The sequence below is a fragment of the Palaemon carinicauda genome, chromosome 5 (assembly GCF_036898095.1).
Source record: "Palaemon carinicauda isolate YSFRI2023 chromosome 5, ASM3689809v2, whole genome shotgun sequence".
NCBI classification, from domain to species: domain Eukaryota; kingdom Metazoa; phylum Arthropoda; class Malacostraca; order Decapoda; family Palaemonidae; genus Palaemon; species Palaemon carinicauda.
Genome location: NC_090729.1, coordinates 64,159,718 through 64,177,026, shown reverse-complemented (window position 1 = coordinate 64,177,026; position 17,309 = coordinate 64,159,718). Strand labels below are relative to the sequence as shown.

Sequence of the window (17,309 nt, the reverse complement as noted above, 5' to 3'; positions counted from 1 at the left end):
TCCTCTTGGGGGAGTGGAAAAATTGCAGCTGGTGTCCTCTTCTTCCCAACTACTCTGTTCCACCATTTCCATAATTCAGATAGAGATGTGTACTGAGATGAGTTTGTGCACCATTCCATCCATTTTTCTATTTTTATTACATGAATTCTCTGTTGGACATCATTAATAACTGCTTGGAGTAGCTCTCTATTCTCTATTGTGGCTCTTCTTCTGTAGAGTTCTGTGACCCTGTTGAGCCCTGTTTTGAGTCTTCTTACTTCTGGGCAGTAGTACCAGGAGTCCTTGTAGGTGTAGTTCCTTTTCCGTGTCTTAAGGGGCATGGCTTTGCTTCCTGTGTTATGAAAAGAATCAACTAGGTCATTTTCTAGTTGATCTATGTCCTCTGGAGGGTTGTAGTTTTCTGCCCACTCTTATAGATCCAGTCAAAATGTGACCCAGTCTGCCAGGTCTTGACTCCATCTTGGTGGAGGTGGTGGTATTGGAGGTAACTGTTGCATCTCCAATTCTATTACTGTGGCAAAGTGGTCACTGACCAAGGTTAAGTGCACTCACCATCTGGTTAGGTGCTTGATTGCAGTTGTGGCAAAAGTCAGATCTAATTTACCTCCTCTTATGTGTGTAGGGTGCCCTGTGTTTATTAGGGAGACTCCTTCAAATTCCCCCAGGGCAAAGGCTATGTGCTCTCCTGAAGGGTTTTTTTGTTGACACGGAGGATAATATAGGATGTTATGCATTGAAATCCCCACATATAAAGTTTGGTGAGCCTTCTGTGTGTCCAACAAGCTGTGTCAGCTGCAGTTCTTCTGGTTTTGCTCTATTTATTTTTCTGTAGAACTTGTATATGGCTATTTTTTGGCTCAACAATGTTACTCTTACTGCTAGCGTCTCTATATTGTTGCCACAGGAAATTGGATTGTGTAACCTTTGGGGTGTTGTAGGCATTGTAACTTGCAATTCTGAATTTTGTGCCTGTAGTTAGGAATGTTTCTTGTAACAGGATGACATCTATCTCCTCAGTTTTGCAGACTGCAATTAGGGAAGATATTTTAGGCCGCACTCCAGCTGCGTTCCAATAAAGGATCTTCATTTCAAAGTGTAGGTTGAAGAAATCTGTCTGGGATCCCTGGAGGCAACGGCAATTGCCTTAACCTCTGTTGATGGAGTGGATGAGGTGAGAGTAGATGAGGAGATAGAGGTTAAGGTGAGAGGGATGATGGGATGGGATCTGAGGAAGCGGATGTGGAAGGTGTGGGAGAGAGTGGGGATGATGTGGAAGGTCGGGGTGTTAGGATGTGAGGGGTTGTCTCCTGGATAGCGTTAGGGGGGGAGGAGGAGGACTTAGCCTTGGTTAGGAGTTCTTGCACTGATTTTCCCTGTCACTGCTTGAGTGACAAGGTCAGTCAACTTTTCTCCGAGGATGATTGTTTTGATAAAAATCAGGTCAGTAGGTCGGTTTGTATTGTAGCCTACACTTCTTGTTAGCACTGGCCTTTCCTTTGGTCAACCAGTAGGTAACCTGCAATATAAGAAGATTGGTTGATTAAATAAATTTCAGTAGCCGAATAGGTATGGAAGTATAGGGAGGATGATGTGTATAGGGCCTTATGGTGAGGGGATGAGATGGATTGATGAGAATTTCAGAGGTTGTTACCTTGGTGGAGGTAGTCTTGAAAGCAATTGTCTGTGTAACTCTATGTTTACAACAATTGCTTTTCCTGGTGTGGGATAAAAAATCATCACGCTGGTTTTGAATATAATTTTAATACTGCTGACTTGAATGCAGTTTTTACCTCCCAGTACTTATTCAAGTCTGTTAATTCTAAGACCTCTGACCATCGCTTCAGCGCATAGCTAATGGTTAATTCACTTATAAATTTTTAGCAAACCAGAATAGGTAGGATTATTGTATATTCCCTTAGAGCAACAAGATTTCCTTAAGTATTTTTTACAAAATCCATCCTCCTTATTCATTACAACAATACATTGCCCTGCCCTAAAGTCACAATATGGCACCTCCACTGGTTAACCCTGCGACCAAGGACTGTCACCGGTTTTGGAAGGTAAACACAGGTAAACCGATGCGACCTTAGCGGCGGTGTATTCGTGCACGAGCCGTCATACTGACCGGCTAGCTGAATCAGTCAATCAGAATATGTCTGGCTTGCACCCCACCCCCAAATGGACACCTCCCAAACAAAGGGACGAGAAGTTTTCTGTGTCCGGGTGGTGGAGATAGGGGAGAAGACGAGCCTGGTAAACCCTGTCTACCAAAAGTGAGGACTCGAGGTGTCGGGAATTTCGAACTGATCATTCGAAAGTCCCGCCATTTAACTCCACAAACGTTACGTTAAATTGAGGGAAGGCTGGAAGATCTCGTGGGCGTTAAGACGAATGACTATGGTCTAATAGGCGACGGTATTAGGGCCTAAAACTTAACCACCTGGTAGGGAAGGAGCGGATGTTAAAGAAATTGAGTATTTGTAATTTATGAATCACGGATGTAACGTCATTTTACTGTACCACGATGAAAATGTCTTATGTATATGTTTAGAGCCAAGGACTCCCTAAGCTGGTGGATTACGGCAAATTATGGCCTTCAACCAAATCATTAAATCCCCACTTGAACTTAAAATAAGACTTTAACAGTTTCTCAGTCTTGTGGCAAATAAAGAATCTTTAACCAACCCCTTATAAATCAATAAGGTAAGAATTCCCTCCCCTCTGCCAAGGACACTTTAGTCAGCGCGGGAAATCAGAGTTTTCGTCGGAGCTTCAGAGCTCCGATCATCTTCTTTTGCCTAATATCCCCAGAACTAGTAAGTTGTCTATATTGTTACGTCTCTGCTCCTTGTGTATCCAGGTCGGTTTCCCCATAGTTTTTGTAAGTGTGATGTGAGATTTGTATCTGTATATATTTCGGTGATCCTTGTGATTGGGGATCAGAGTCATTCAATAAATTACGATAGAAAGCCTTGGTATGTGGTCTCCAAGGTATTTTGTTGAAATTGGGTGCATTTTGTTGTTCTTTTAAGTCCGATGTGGACTTAGCGTTTTATGAGCATGTGAAATTATTTCAAGTCGGATATTTCATTTATTAAGCAGTGTAAATGTTTTAATATGTTATTCCCCTTTTAAACAACTATTATTGTAATAAAATTGTAAAGTGTAACCGTATTTTGTTTGATTCCTGGATGGTTTTGGGAGTCTTACCTCTTCAAGGTCTTGCTATACGCCCTTAACATCGGGCTTAGAACTTATCATATAATTGTCAAAGTGAAAATCACGACAACTGGTCCTTCGAACCGGATAGCAAGTGCCTCCCAGAGCTAGATAAGAATTCAGTAAAATATGAACTTTAGAGAGAGAGAGAGACGTAACAATTAAGGTCCTCAACGTCCCGATGTGCGATCGACCACGTGTCTGGTTTTTTTAGTGCCCCCATTCTTGTAACTTAAACCTAATTCTGTTCCTAGTTTGCCACTCTCCCGAAGTGAGAGTAAAGTTAGTCAAAATGGCGGTGGCCACGATCGTGCACATTAAGGCGTCGATGGGCCTCATAGTAGACTTGCTAAGCGAAACGCAACGCGCGCTGATAGAGACTTACTCTGAGTCCGTCTATCGGAATCTAGTAATGGAACTGCAGGAAGAGGTCAGACAGCTGAGAGAGCTGTAAAAAATCAGTATGTCAAACTAGAACCTAGTTTGGAAGCCCGAATCAGGCACACGCTGGGTGAAGCTACGAGAGCTTCTACCCTTCTATACAATCGTATAGACAAAGTTAAAAGCACTCCAACAGGGAATGTTGCTCTCCCCAAGTTGAAACCGCTGCCTCTCCCCATGTTTGAAGGGGAAGTGCAGGAATACGCTTCGTACCGTGAGCTCTTTACGATACATGTAGATAGAAGAGCCGATTTAGATGATGTATCTAAATTTACCTATTTGTTGGGGACATTAGGCAAAGAGCCGCTTAGAATAGTGAAATATCTAAGTGTAACCGCCGCGAACTATAGAATAGCGTTAGATCTTCTAGATAAACATTATGGCAATGTACACAAGACGCTCGTGATTTTGCACTGAAAATTAGTTAACATATTTGTGCCGTCACTAGACCCCGTAGAGCTCAAAATGTTCCGTTTCGAGTTAACAATCATAATTGAACAAATTAAAAGTTTGAGTAAAGATGATAGAGGCCTGGGCATGGTCATGAGCCTCATAAATCAAAAATTATCAGAGGGAAAGCTCTACAGAAAAGTGGTCGAGCATTTAAGAAAATGTGATTACACGTTAGAAGAGTTCTTTGAAGCAATAGACTTTATTATAAGAATGCTCAAAGACGATGCGTTGCAAAGAGGCGACAGACTTGAGCATGATAAACGACCAGACAACAGTGTAAGACCGAAATCCAAACCTGTCCACAATAATTATTGCCCATTTTGTAGCGAACGGCACCCGCCTCACGGATGTCGCCAAGTAACGGACGTAGCTGCCAGACGTCGCATTTTACTTAAAAGGGGCCTCTGCTTCAATTGTACAAAGTCAGGTCATCGTAGTGATAAATGTCCCGTCCCAATTCTTGCAAAATTTGTAATGCCAACCACCACACCGAAATTTGCGATGATTACAATGCGGGAAGATGACTGCAATCGATCCCAGATAGTAGCAATAGTCAATCAACAACATCCCGCCCCGTAGTGAATGCGACGCCTATACAGCACAAAACTGCCCCCCGTCCATCCAAGCCTAAAGTGGAATCTAAACAATGCAAAAGCGCAAAGATTGTACAGAAGTCTGACGTAGACCTCCCATACACCCTCTCGCCAACGACTATGGAAGAAATCCATCAGAAAACAAGGTAGTAAGCGAGTCCGTCTATTCCTCGACTCCCGAAGCCAAAGGAGCTTCATATCGGCAAAAATCGCGAGTCAATCAGGCCTACCGGTGGTAAGACGAGTATCATTGAATATAGCTCCATTTGGCTCCACGGAAATAAGTGGACAATACAATGCAGTGAGTTGTAGGGTTGAGATGGGAAAAAGAACCGTGTGAATGAAGCTAGTGGCACACGAAAACGTAGACGTCTCAATACATAATGCTGGTTATGTAAAGGTCAGACAGCATCTGTTGAGCAAGGGAGTCACGTTAGCCGATCCAGCAAACAAGTCCGATATACTGAAAAATGTCCACATATTAGTAGAGGCTGATTATTTTAGCTACTTTATTATAGGCGTAGAGAAGGTGGATGGGATCAATCTTTTCCTGACCCACAATGGTATGTCCTCATATGGGAAGGTGTCGCAGTGGCTATTGCAGGGGGAAAGGATTGAACAGGTAAAATTGCTTAGAGTGTGCAAAATCATGAACGAACCATATAAGTTTGACGTAGTTGAATGGTGGCGTTTGGACCATGTTGGCATCGCCCCATCTGAGCAATACACTGTTCGCGAGGCGGAAGCCATGCGAAAGGTGTCGCAAAGTGTTGTGAAAAAGCCTGAGGGATATCAGGTTAGCGTACCATTCGGGTCGGATGCTAGGCCACATATGAACTATCGAAACGCTGTAGCACAGTTAGAGTCGTTGCAAACTAAATTCAGGAAGGATAGGCAATATTTTGATCAATACCAGGGAGTGATAGATAAATATATTTATATCTGAAGTGAAAGAACCCAAGGTGGAAGGTTATTATATGCCGCACTTTAGAATCAGGAAAGATAGCCGCACCACCCCCCTTAGAATCGTGTTCAATGCCTCGGCGAAATCAAAGGGTAATAAGTCATTGAATGAATGCCTCTTACCTGGCCCCAATCTAGTAGAATTAATGTATCATTTGATCATAAGGTTTAGGTTGAACCAATATGCTATGTCAGCTGACATCAGCAAAGCCTTCCATCGTGTCTTGTTGGATCCTCGTGATGCCAAATACACACGATTTCTGTGGCGCGAGGCAGCAGGTCGAGCGTTTACCTTCGCCTTCAGAGTCATGGTGTTCGGCATCACGGCAAGTCCATTTTTGTTACAACAAGTGTTGAATTATCATTTCAAAGGGGAAGGTAGGCCAGATTTGGTGAAGTCTTTTTATGTGGATAATTATCTGGCCACTTTCGAAGATCTAGAGAGCATGAGGTAAGAGCATGAGTCTGTCAATAAAATCTTAAAAGGGGCGGGTATGCCTTTAGAAGGGTGGACGTCCAATCACTTGACCTTCGATAGCGAGAAACAGTGGAGAGAGCCTGTGAGTGTGAACGTGCTTGGGCTGCGATGGGCCCGGGACGTAGACAGATTGTGTGTGAAAGAAAGCAAGAGAATCTGTGAGTTGGGGGAGGGATGGGTGCCTACGAAGCATAGGGTACTTTCCCTGTTGGTCTCAATTTACGATCCGATAGGTTTGATAAGCCCATTATTTGTAAGAGGAAAACTTTACCTCCAACAACTATGGGAGGATGACATGGGTTGGGATGATGTGTTAAAAGGAGAAAAAGCTAGAGAAGCGAGTGAGTTGTTGAGTGATTTGAAAGCGGTGAACAAAATCACTTTTCCAAGAACGATAGGTAGGAAAGGTTTAGAACTCCATGTATTCACCGAGGCCAGCAGTAAGGCATACGGCGCAGTGGCATATACCAGGGACGACTGCAATCAGGTAAGCCTAATAACTAGTAAAATGAGGATCACTCTAAAGGGAATGAACAAATTGACAATTCCCAAGCTAGAACTGCTAGCATTGTTGCTAGGCAGCAGATTAGCAAAGACCCTCAAAGAGCTGATAGAGCCACGAGAGATAGTCATGTGGACTGACAGTAAGGTCACGTTGGCATGGGTAGCATCTCCCGAGGCCAGGGACCACAAGAACATCTTTTTATCTAACCGAGTGGCGGAGGTTGTTTTTCTTCAGCAGGTTTGTCGATTCAGTTTGATCCATGTCCCTAGTAAACAGAACCCTGCTGATGTCCTGTCCAGAGGTGCAACGACGCAACAACTGCAAGATAACTCCCTTTGGAGGAACGGCCCAGAATTCCTCAGGACCATGGGAAAGTCTGTTCCTTGCAAGGAGGAAGATCCAACCCATGAAATCACTACAGTAGCGGTGGTGCAAGAAGTGAGGGAGGAAATGAGTCCTTCCCCCCCCCCCCCCCCCGGAGAGATATGGGAAATTCTACAAAGGGAAGTAGAATTCCAATTCTTGTTGAGAGTTGTTGGGGTAATCAAAAGGTTTACAAAAATAAAACAGCATCCGTTCAGTATTGTTGTACAACTAGAGCAAAAACATTATTTACCTACAGTTTATGCTTACTTAGAGGGCGGAGTCAGACCCCCTCGTGAAGTTGCTAATTTTGTCAGACAATTGAATCTAGTATTAATTGAGTCTTCTTTGTACTACGGGACGAGTGTCCCAAGTAGAGGAAACTAATCAGTTAATTCTCTTGCCAGCCAAAGGGCATTTAGTCAGGATTTATTTAAGATATTTACACCGTTTGCACTTGCATTATGGGGTGAATACACTCATGGGTATCTTTCGACAGAAATGCTTGGTGGCGGGTCTATGCTCCATTGCGAAGCGAACTGTGCGACAATGTCCAGAATGCTTACGAGCCTTCCAGCCTCTGTTGAGACAGCCACCACCACCCCCTCTACCAAAGGAGAGGACCACCCTTACAAAACCCTTTACAGCAGTCGAAGTGGACCACACAGCGGCCATACAGACTGAAACGCGGCCAGGCTACATACTGATCGTGACATGCATGGCCAGCAGGGCCGTGTACCTCAATTTCTGCCCCTCCTGGAAGCGGAAGAATTTGTATTAGCCCTAAGACGATTTTGCGCCACCCACGGTGCCCCGCAGTTCATCACGTCCGATAACCATCAAACTTTCAAAACTGCCAGCCACCTCCTTCAGGGACTCTATGAAGAAGATGAAGTCCAGCAGTTCCTGAGGAGAATGGGCATAAAGGGGCGATTTCAGATGCCCCGTGCACCTTGGAAAGGTGGGTTCTTCTAGCGCCTGATTGGGGTAACGAAATGGACCCTCCAGATAGCCCTCGGAAAGAAGTACCTACCGGACGCCCACGTACTAACCCTTGTGAAAGAAGCAGAGGCAGTGGTGAATAATCGGCCGCTTATGTACAGAGGCGACAAGTGCGAGGATGAAGTCCTCACCCCCTCCCATTTGCTAAGAGGACACCCAGTCCACCTCATGGCACCGATCTTGCCGGACGACCACCTCAACGCGACCTTTACCTCCCGGAGGCTACGTGATCGCTACCTGAAACTGACAGACTCTTTGAAAGCCTTCCGAGAGAGGTGGAGAAGGGAATATTTGAGTGCCTTGAGAGCTCGGCACGACTGTTGGTCTGGGGAACCCTCCAAGCTGCACCCTGGAGACGTCATGCTGGTAAAACAAGAAAATAAAAAAAGAGCTACGTGGCCTCTTGGACATGTTGTGGAGACGTATCTTGACGACGACGGAGTCGTGCGTTCGGCCAAAGTGTTGTTTGAGGGTGTCGAGTCACTGCGAGCTGTCAGCCACCTGGTTCCTCTGGAAATTGCCCCCTCTGAGGATGATGTAGTAGAACACGACGACGACGACGGACAAGAGGGCGCATACAGTTCGACAGCAGGCATGCTAGGGATCGTTGAGACGTCTGGGGACAACCAGGAAATGGCTCCGGCTACGACAACTCAACAACTAGCCACAGGAACCTTCGACAACGACGCTAATGGTGAGAACAATGCGGTTAGTGAGAGAAGTGAAAGTGAAACAGAATCGAAGCAGACGGACGCACAAGGACGTTCTGCACGTCCATTAAGAAGGGCTGCCACAAAGCACGAGAACTGATGGACCATCTGCTAAGGAGTGACGATATATAATGCGTAGCTGCAAACAGTGAGTGAAAAATGGAGTGCCCTATCTGGTAGGTAGGGAGGGTGGATTGAAGAGATTGTAGGTGTGCATGGATCCACAGTGGTTGGAAGTGCGTTGGGTGTGGGGAACGGGGACGGGATGGCCTCTCGTACTTACAAACCGGGCGTTGTACAGAACCAGGCACCTCCCTCTTGTTCCCCCTAAAGTAATAGCCTACGTGTGGCAGTGTGAAAAGAGTGATTCGATTAATGTGATTAAGAGCAGATTGCCTTATGATCGAATCGATGTATGTATTATATGTCTGGATACATTTCTATTGCTATTCTTGTATGTATATGCAGGAAATGATGATTCTATTAGGCCCATTGCCTACTTGCCTTTCCATTTGAATTGTTGTATGTATTATATGTCTGAATACATTTCTATTACTATTCTTGTGTATATATGCATGAAATGATGATTGTCTTAGGCCCATTGCCTACTTGCCTTTCCGTTTGGACTGTTGTATGTATCCTCTGTTTGGGTACATTTTTTTTATTATTTTTTGTGTACACCTGTAAGAGTTAATTGCCCTGGGGTAACATTGCTGTATGCTGTACATTGTGTATGTTCTGTTAGAGTTGTTGTGGAGCGCTACGCAACGAGCCTAACAGAGTCTTGGAGTAGTTACTCCCCCCCCCCCCCCGAGTCCAGTCTTGCCTAATTGACTGACGTTTCACCGCCCCTTTATTTCGGGTGTGGAGGATGTCGGCAATTTCGAACTGATCATTAGAAAGTCCCGCCATTTAACTCCACAAACGTTACGTTAAATTGAGGGAAGGCTGGAAGATCTTGCGGGCGTTGAGACGAATGACTATGGTCTAATAGGCGACGGTATTAGGGCCTAAAACTTAACCACCTGGTAAGGAAGCAGCGGGTGTTAAAGAAATTGAGTATTTGTAATTTATGAATCACGAATGTAACGTCATTTTACTGTACCACGATGAAAATGTCTTATGTATATGTTTTGAGCCAAGGACTCCCTAAGCTGGTGGATTATGGCAAATTATGGCCTTCAGCCGAATCATTAAACCCCCACTTGTATTTAAAATAAGACTTTAACAGTTTCTCAGTCTTGTGGCAAATAAAGAAGCTTTAACCGACCCCTTACAAGTTAATAAGGTAAGAATTCCCTTCCATCTGCCAAGGACACTTTAGTCAGCGCGGGAAATCAGAGTTTTCATCGGAGCTGCAGAGCTCCGATCGTCCTCTTTTGCCTAATATCCCCAGAACAAGTAAGTTGTCTATATTGTTACGTCTCTGCTCCTTGTGTATCCAGGTCGGTTTCCCCATAGTTTTTATAAGTGTGATGTGAGATTTGTATCTGCATATATTTCGGTGATCCTTGTGATTGGAGATCAGAGTCATTCACTAAATTACGATAAAAAGCCTTGGTATGTGGTCTACCAAGGTATTTTGTTGAAATTGGGTGCATTTTGTTCTTCTTTTATGTCCGATGTGTATTTAGCGTTTTGCAAGCATTTGAAGTTATTTCAAGTCAGATATTTCATTTATTAAGCAGTGTAAATGTTTTAATATGTTATTTCCCTTTTAAGCAACTATTTTTGTAATAAAATTTTAAAGTGTTTCCATATTTTGTTTGATTCCTTGATGGTTTTGGGAGTCTTACCTCTTCCAGGTCTTGCTATCCGCCCTTAACATCGGGCTTAGAACTTATCATATAATTGTCGAAGTGAAAATCACGACACGAGGTGTGGGCCAGTCAAGGGTACAAACTATTCAAGCAATTCAATCGCCAGCCATTTATGGACAAGGGCTGTCTTCAAAGTGAAAGCAGGTAAAAACATGTGGCTACTTAGTTTTTCTCCCATTATTTGCTTAGATTAAGTTTTACTTGATTTAGGTCTAGCTGGCTGTTACATATTTTGGGTTGTATGCGGTGGGATTATGAGTACCAATTTTTTCATATAATTTTTGCTTTCAAGACTAGCAGAGTCTCTTGGTCACAGGGCCATGTGTCCGACCCTATTTCGATCATTAAACATTGCAGAAGACCAGGAGTCTAAGCAACCATATATATATTTTTTATTATTTTGCATTTCTTGTTTCATCTTTTGTGTCTTTGTTTTTATCCTTTTGCTTGATGTTCAGATGTCCATTTCTTTAAATGTAAATTTGTATAATAAAGCAAGATTAGGTTAATTACCTCTTCGTATTCCCTTTCCTTCATTCATTTATTATGTCTATTATATTATTCATTCTCGTGACAGTATACCCAATATTTTCGAAGGAGTAAGCCCAAATAAGTAATAAGTGTGTAAGCGAGTGACTTAGTATTTAATCTCTGTGCTTCTTAGGTAAATATCCATATCTTTAACGTTTACTTTACAATACATCACTGCTCCCATTCATTGCAATTTTCTCAATAGTTACTTAACTTAAGATTCCTGTCCAGCATCTCACTGGGGTCCCTGGGATGTAGCCAAAACAGAGCCTAAAAGTGTAGATGACCTTAGACCTGTTAAAGGTAAGAATGGCCATCAAATTACTTTTATTTCACGTGTGGAGTTTTCAGGTCTCTGAACAGAGTAGTTATTTTTTTTTTTTTTTTTTTTTTTTTTGCCATTTCGAGTGATGGTTCGTGAAGTACGTCATCAAAGTGATAGTGCTCTTTTCCCTCCCCTGCTGATCTGTGCTAAACCGATGTAGGGAGACTTTCCAGAACAAGTTCCCACTCAACAACTAAATAAAAATACATTTCTTCACAAACTAAAAAGATAAAAAAAAATAAAGAGCCAAATGAAATTTAAAGAAAAATAGAAGAAAAGAAACCAGAGGTAACCAAACTGAGGTTTGTGAATAGTAATGGTAGAAGAGATTACATAGGAGAACTTAACACTAATGAGGCCGTAATAGTTATGGTTAAATATGCTAGAATTAAAAGAAAATTATAGAAACAGGAATAATGATGGGCTTTGTGTGTTGTTTAGGAAGGCAGAGGATACTACGTAGCATATTTTTAACTGTAAAGAGTTTATTAGGAAACTTAGAAATAATAACATAGAAATAGGGAATTAAGAAGCCCCAACTTAAGAGGTTGCCCTGTGTAGCAGGAAATTTTCCTCCCCTGACGGAAATTCCCCCCAGGGAAACTTAGCCTAGGATCAATTTCCCCTGCTAAAAGAAGCTCGCTCTGTTATTCCCCCAGGGGGGATATCAACCCTAAGATGTTTCCCCCCCCACATAGGCCATTTCTCCCCCCGCCTCCCTTACAGAGAAACTATTCTGATGAATTAAATAATCAACGGTAACTTTGACAAAATATTAGAAATATATATATATATATATATATATATATATATATATATATATATATATATATATATATATATATATAATGTTATGCAACATTACCAACGTTACGATGCCATTGCTAATGTTAGCAATGCTTCGATAATATTAACATGTGTATTTTAAAGCATTTTTCCATATACCCTTTACACAAAATATAAAAAGGTACAAAAGGGTACAGTGCCTAACAAACCCACCTAACCTAACCTAGATGTTCCCAAGTCACAACCCTTAGCAGGGGGCAAGCCCCCGGACCCCTTTCCCAGGTCACAAACTCTTACTGGCAAGAGGTTATGTTGAACTGCGTACACTAAAAACATTAAGATTAAAGAAGTTAATGACTTACTTTTATGACCCGGTGTAATAGTCTGTTTTTACCCCAGTCCAAAATAATAGTTACCTCCACCAAGCAAAGAGGGATTCTTGGCCCAGAAGGGGGAATATTATCCTGGGACAAAGTTCCCCCGGGGGATATGTATTTTGGGCCATATTTCCCCCAGGGGGAATTTTGGATGTGAGGAAAAACAGACCATTACACCAGTATATTGGAAAGGTCCTAAAAGTTAGAAGTAAAAGTATGGAAGCTGTGAAGCTGTCTGCGTAGGAGGTAACTAGTGATAATGAGTGTTCTGCAGAATGCAGCGCTTTGCTGCACCTACTACGCTTCATCTAGAAGTGTCAATCCCCTAATCGCAGTAATGTGGAGAGAGCAACGGATAACCTAGAACTGAAAAGACCAAGAAATTAATACTTTTTAAAAATAGACATAAAACTGTTTTAATGTAAAATTACTATTAACCAAACTATTTTCATATCATAATATTGTTCAAATAAATATCATGCAATTTTATGTAATTATCATAAAATATTTCCCTAAATTTTTAATGTTGAAAATACTGTCATTTTTTTCTGAATAACGCTTTGCACAAATTATTCCACCTTTGTCAGGCAAAGCGGACTCAAGAGCTCTTCCCGTATAGAGTGAATTATAATGTCATAATATCACATAAAAATCACACTAGCTTCCTTGAATGTCATGATACTAATAATATACTAAGAATAATGTGTCATCAAGCAGGAATACGAAAGTATTCTTTGGATACTTCCTGACAAAGTCTCTACTTTCCTACGACGCTAAAGATATGAATATAAAGTAGAAAATATTTCATTACATGAGATACTATTTTGTTTGTTTTATTTTTGCCATTTTTGTACGTTTTCAGCCAATTTTAATGTCTTTTTTTATAATGCCATTATATTTCTTATCTTTTTATAATATTAACCCTTTTACCCCCAAAGGACGTACTGGTACGTTTCACAAAAGCCATCCCTTTACCCCCATGGACGTACCGGTACGTCCATGCAAAAAAATGCTATAAAAATTCATTTTTTCATATTTTTGACAATTTTTTAAGAAAATTCAGGCATTTTCCAAGAGAATGAGACCAACCTGACCTCTCTCTGTTAGAGCAATTTAAAGAAAATATGCTGCAAAATGTGCTGGGGAAAAAATAACCCCTTGGGGGTTAAGGGTTGGAAATTTCCAAAGAGCCTGGGGGTAAAAGGGTTAACAGCAATGGTGGAGAATATTTTTTTATCTTAAATTCTAGAGTTTGAGTTTGTTGTTCCAGGAATGTCTCCCTACACCATATAAGCAAAGGTCAGCAGCGGAGGAGAAGGAGCACTATCACTCAGGGTAAAAACACCCTGGTAAAGACTCTGATGATGTAGTTCATAAACCTTCAATCTGATTAGAAAAGTGTTCTCTGTCCAGAGGCCTGAAAACTTCACACATGAAATAAATGTAATTTGATGGTCTACTTTAGCTTTGTCATTACTAAAGTCCTCCGCATTCTCCTTGGCTCTGTTTCGGCACCGTCCCATTGACCCCAGTGAGAGGCTGGACATGAATTTCACTTTATGATTGGAGACAATGACAATGGAGGGGAGCAGCAGGATGTATTGAAGTGAAATTTGAAGACCAGGATCCTCACCTTCAAAGAACTGAGAATGAATACTAAGCCACTCGCTAACACACTATTACCTTTGAGTTATTTAGACTTACTCTTTGCAATATATCGGGTATGCTGTCACAAGTTCATATATTCATATTAGACATAATCAATAAATAAAGGAAGTAAAAATATGAAAACGTTTGATTGATAGAATCCAATTACTTTATTACACAAAAATCACAGCAATCAATTGGACATCTTACCCTCAGCAAGAGAGGTTAAAATAAACAAAACGAAACTAACCAACTATAGAGCACAAATTTAAACACAGAATTCTTACACAATCCCACGCACTCAGCCCGAATTATGTAAGTGCCAGTTTCCTTTATTACACCTTCCACATCATTATAATTATTGTATATATTTTCCTGACTGTTTTCCCCTGTATACCACTCTCCTTTGTCCTTTCCCAGAAACTTTTTTGCCTTCGTTTCACACTCCTTGTTCTTACTTGCTCCGCCCATCCTAAATTTCTTCGACCCCTAAATGTAATTTTCAATCAGACTCCACTCGGCCACTAAACCAAGGACATTAGTGTCCTGCAGGGAAGCAGTCCTCTTTATTGTAATGTATATATAACCTAAGTACAAGTAATATTATAGTAAGGGTTTAATAACGAATTGTGCTCTTGTTTTAAGTGTTCTCAATTCCCAGTGTGATTACTTTTCGAGACGTGGTTGTCATTTGTCATTTGTCATTTGTCCTATTGTGTCATACGTGCCCTATATGACTTTTGTGTTCCTTTTATATGGACTTTAATTTTAATTTTAATGTTTTGTAAATAATTTTTTGCATTATCATATTTAAATCTTGTTTGATTGTATTCTTATCCAAATACCTTTATTTTGTATCATTATGGTCCAATGAACCCACCTGCTAAAATGGTAAATTGCCCTTCTCTCCCATGACTGTAATAATATTTTGGGGGCCCGTCCGAGATCTATTTGCTAAACTTCGTGGTTGTGTAATAATTGACAACTCATTAAGAATTAGTTGTTTGTTTATGTAGTTGGTAATTCGTTATTCAACCTTACATGAAATGAACATCCTGAATTATAGTTAGTTAGGTGACTGTTTTTGTGTTTGCTAGACCGCTGAAGAATACATTTCCATTGTGCGTAAATTTGTCGGTGACAAAAGGTGGCCACTTCTGTTTTAGTAAACGAGAGAGAGAGAGAGAGAGAGAGAGAGAGAAAGAGAGAGAGAGAGAATACCTTGGCAATGGACACTATTTCACACTAACAATTTGGGCCCAAATATTTCGTCGACATCAAAAAAAAAAAAAAAAAATCCTCCCATTAAGAAGAGACAGGAATCTTCGTTAATTTATCTAATTCTATGATCTGGCGTCACGTGGATTATATATGATGGAAAATCGTCCGGAATTCTTTAGTGTGTTTACTTTGATCAAGCCACTCCGCTGGGCTTGATCCTCTAGTGGGAGGTATTACACCTTTCACATCATTAAAATTATTGTATATATTTTACCTGACTGTTTTCCCCTGTATACCACTTTCCTTTGTCCTTTCCCAGAAACTTGTTTGCCTTCGTTTCACACTCCTTGTTCTTACTTGCTCCGCCAATCCTAAATTTCTTCGACCCCTAAATATAATTTTCAATCAGTCTCCACTCAGCAAGTAAACCAAGGACATTAGTGTGCAGCAGGGAAGCAGTCCTCTTTATTGTAATGTATCTATAACCTAAGTATAAGTAATATTATAGTAAGGGTTTAATAACGAATTGTGCTTTATTTTAAGTGTTCTCAATTTTCAGTGTGATTACTTTTTGAGACGTGGTTGTTATTTATCATTTGTCATTTGTCCATCTTGTCCATTATGACCTTTGTGTTCCTTGTATATGGACTTCAAGTTTAATTATAATGTTTTGTAACTAATTTTTGAATTATTATATTCAAGTCTTGTTTGATTGTATTCTCATTTAAATACCTTTATTTTGTATTATCATGGTCCATTGAACCCACCTGCTAAAATGGTAAATTACCCTTCCCTCTCACGACTGTAATACATTAATCAAGTAAAATTGAAAATCTAACCTTGTCTAAAATGGGGGAAAATTTAAGTGGTCACATGTTTTACGTGCACCCATCAATATACTTGAAAAGCAACAATTTGTCCACAAAATGGATGTTGGATGAAATGTTTGCTAGCCTGGCCAGCCCCTTGGTCATTCTCGCTTCTTGGCAGATCAGATATCACTGCCACAGTTTTTAGCTTTGGATCTTCCATCTCTCCAGTCGACAGGAAACCAGAAATCCTTCGTTCTCCTCTGTTTCTTGTGGAACTTGGGGTGAGCCAGAGTAATGTAGGTTGCCCATCAGGTTAGGGTGGCGGCTCGTGAATGAATGGGTTGAACTCTGAGTCAAAGGTCGTCTCCTGGGTCATCCCCTGATAGGTAGGTCTTGGTGTGTTAAGGTACAAAATACAGACTTTCGACCAAGACATTATATTGTTATAAGGAGTTAGTTGGAGGCAGAATTTTGTACAACATACAGAGAAATCTTGCATCTCCAGGGGAACACATACATAGTTATCCTACCTATTCTGGCACATAAAAAAATTGATAATTTAAATGAGTAATTAGCAAAGGACTGGTGCAATGGGCAAACTTCTTAGAATTAATTCAGACCTGGATTGGTACCGAAGAGGTAAAATAAGCTACTTATAAGTCAGCATTACTAGAATTATATTCCAAACTATTGTGATAATTAACTTGACACATGATTAAGGAAAAAACCAACGTACGCAGACATAGGCCTATGGTCTTTGTCTGTCTGTTCTACGCAGTGACAATGTAATGCCAGAAATACCTCATAAAACTGAAGGGTAATTCCATTGATGATTAGTGGACATCATAAACGAATTGGTTTTCATTTCGACAATATGTTAAGCTAGACACATATTTGAGATTGTGTAGGAACAAGTGTGCATACTCAGTGCATAAGGTAAGCATAACAAAGGAGTAGTTATGTCAACGATCAAGTGTTTGTGCATGAGTGCGAAAAGGTAAACAAAGGCGGAGTTGTGTGAGCTTAGGGAGTAGCTGTATGTGGTGAGCTTAGAGACGACAAT

General features: G+C 41.0%; 1 protein-coding gene across 1 annotated transcript; it reads left to right on the top strand.

Moving 5' to 3' along the window:
- The first annotated feature begins 7,729 nt into the window (after positions 1-7,729).
- LOC137640938 (uncharacterized) lies at positions 7,730-8,827 on the top strand. Its single transcript, XM_068373396.1, has 2 exons — positions 7,730-7,976; positions 8,268-8,827. Exons 1-2 carry the CDS (start codon positions 7,730-7,732, stop codon positions 8,825-8,827), a joined length of 807 nt encoding a protein of 268 aa, XP_068229497.1.
- The last annotated feature ends 8,482 nt before the right edge of the window (positions 8,828-17,309 follow it).

Excerpts from the sequence above, each read along its gene's own strand:
- LOC137640938 (XM_068373396.1), top strand. The coding sequence starts at position 7,730 with ATGCATGGCCAGCAGGGCCGTGTACCTCAATTTCTGCCCCTCCTGGAA. Across the intron at positions 7,977-8,267 it reads GCCCCGTGCACCTTGGAAAG|ACTCTTTGAAAGCCTTCCGA; the intron begins GTGGGTTCTTCT and ends TGAAACTGACAG.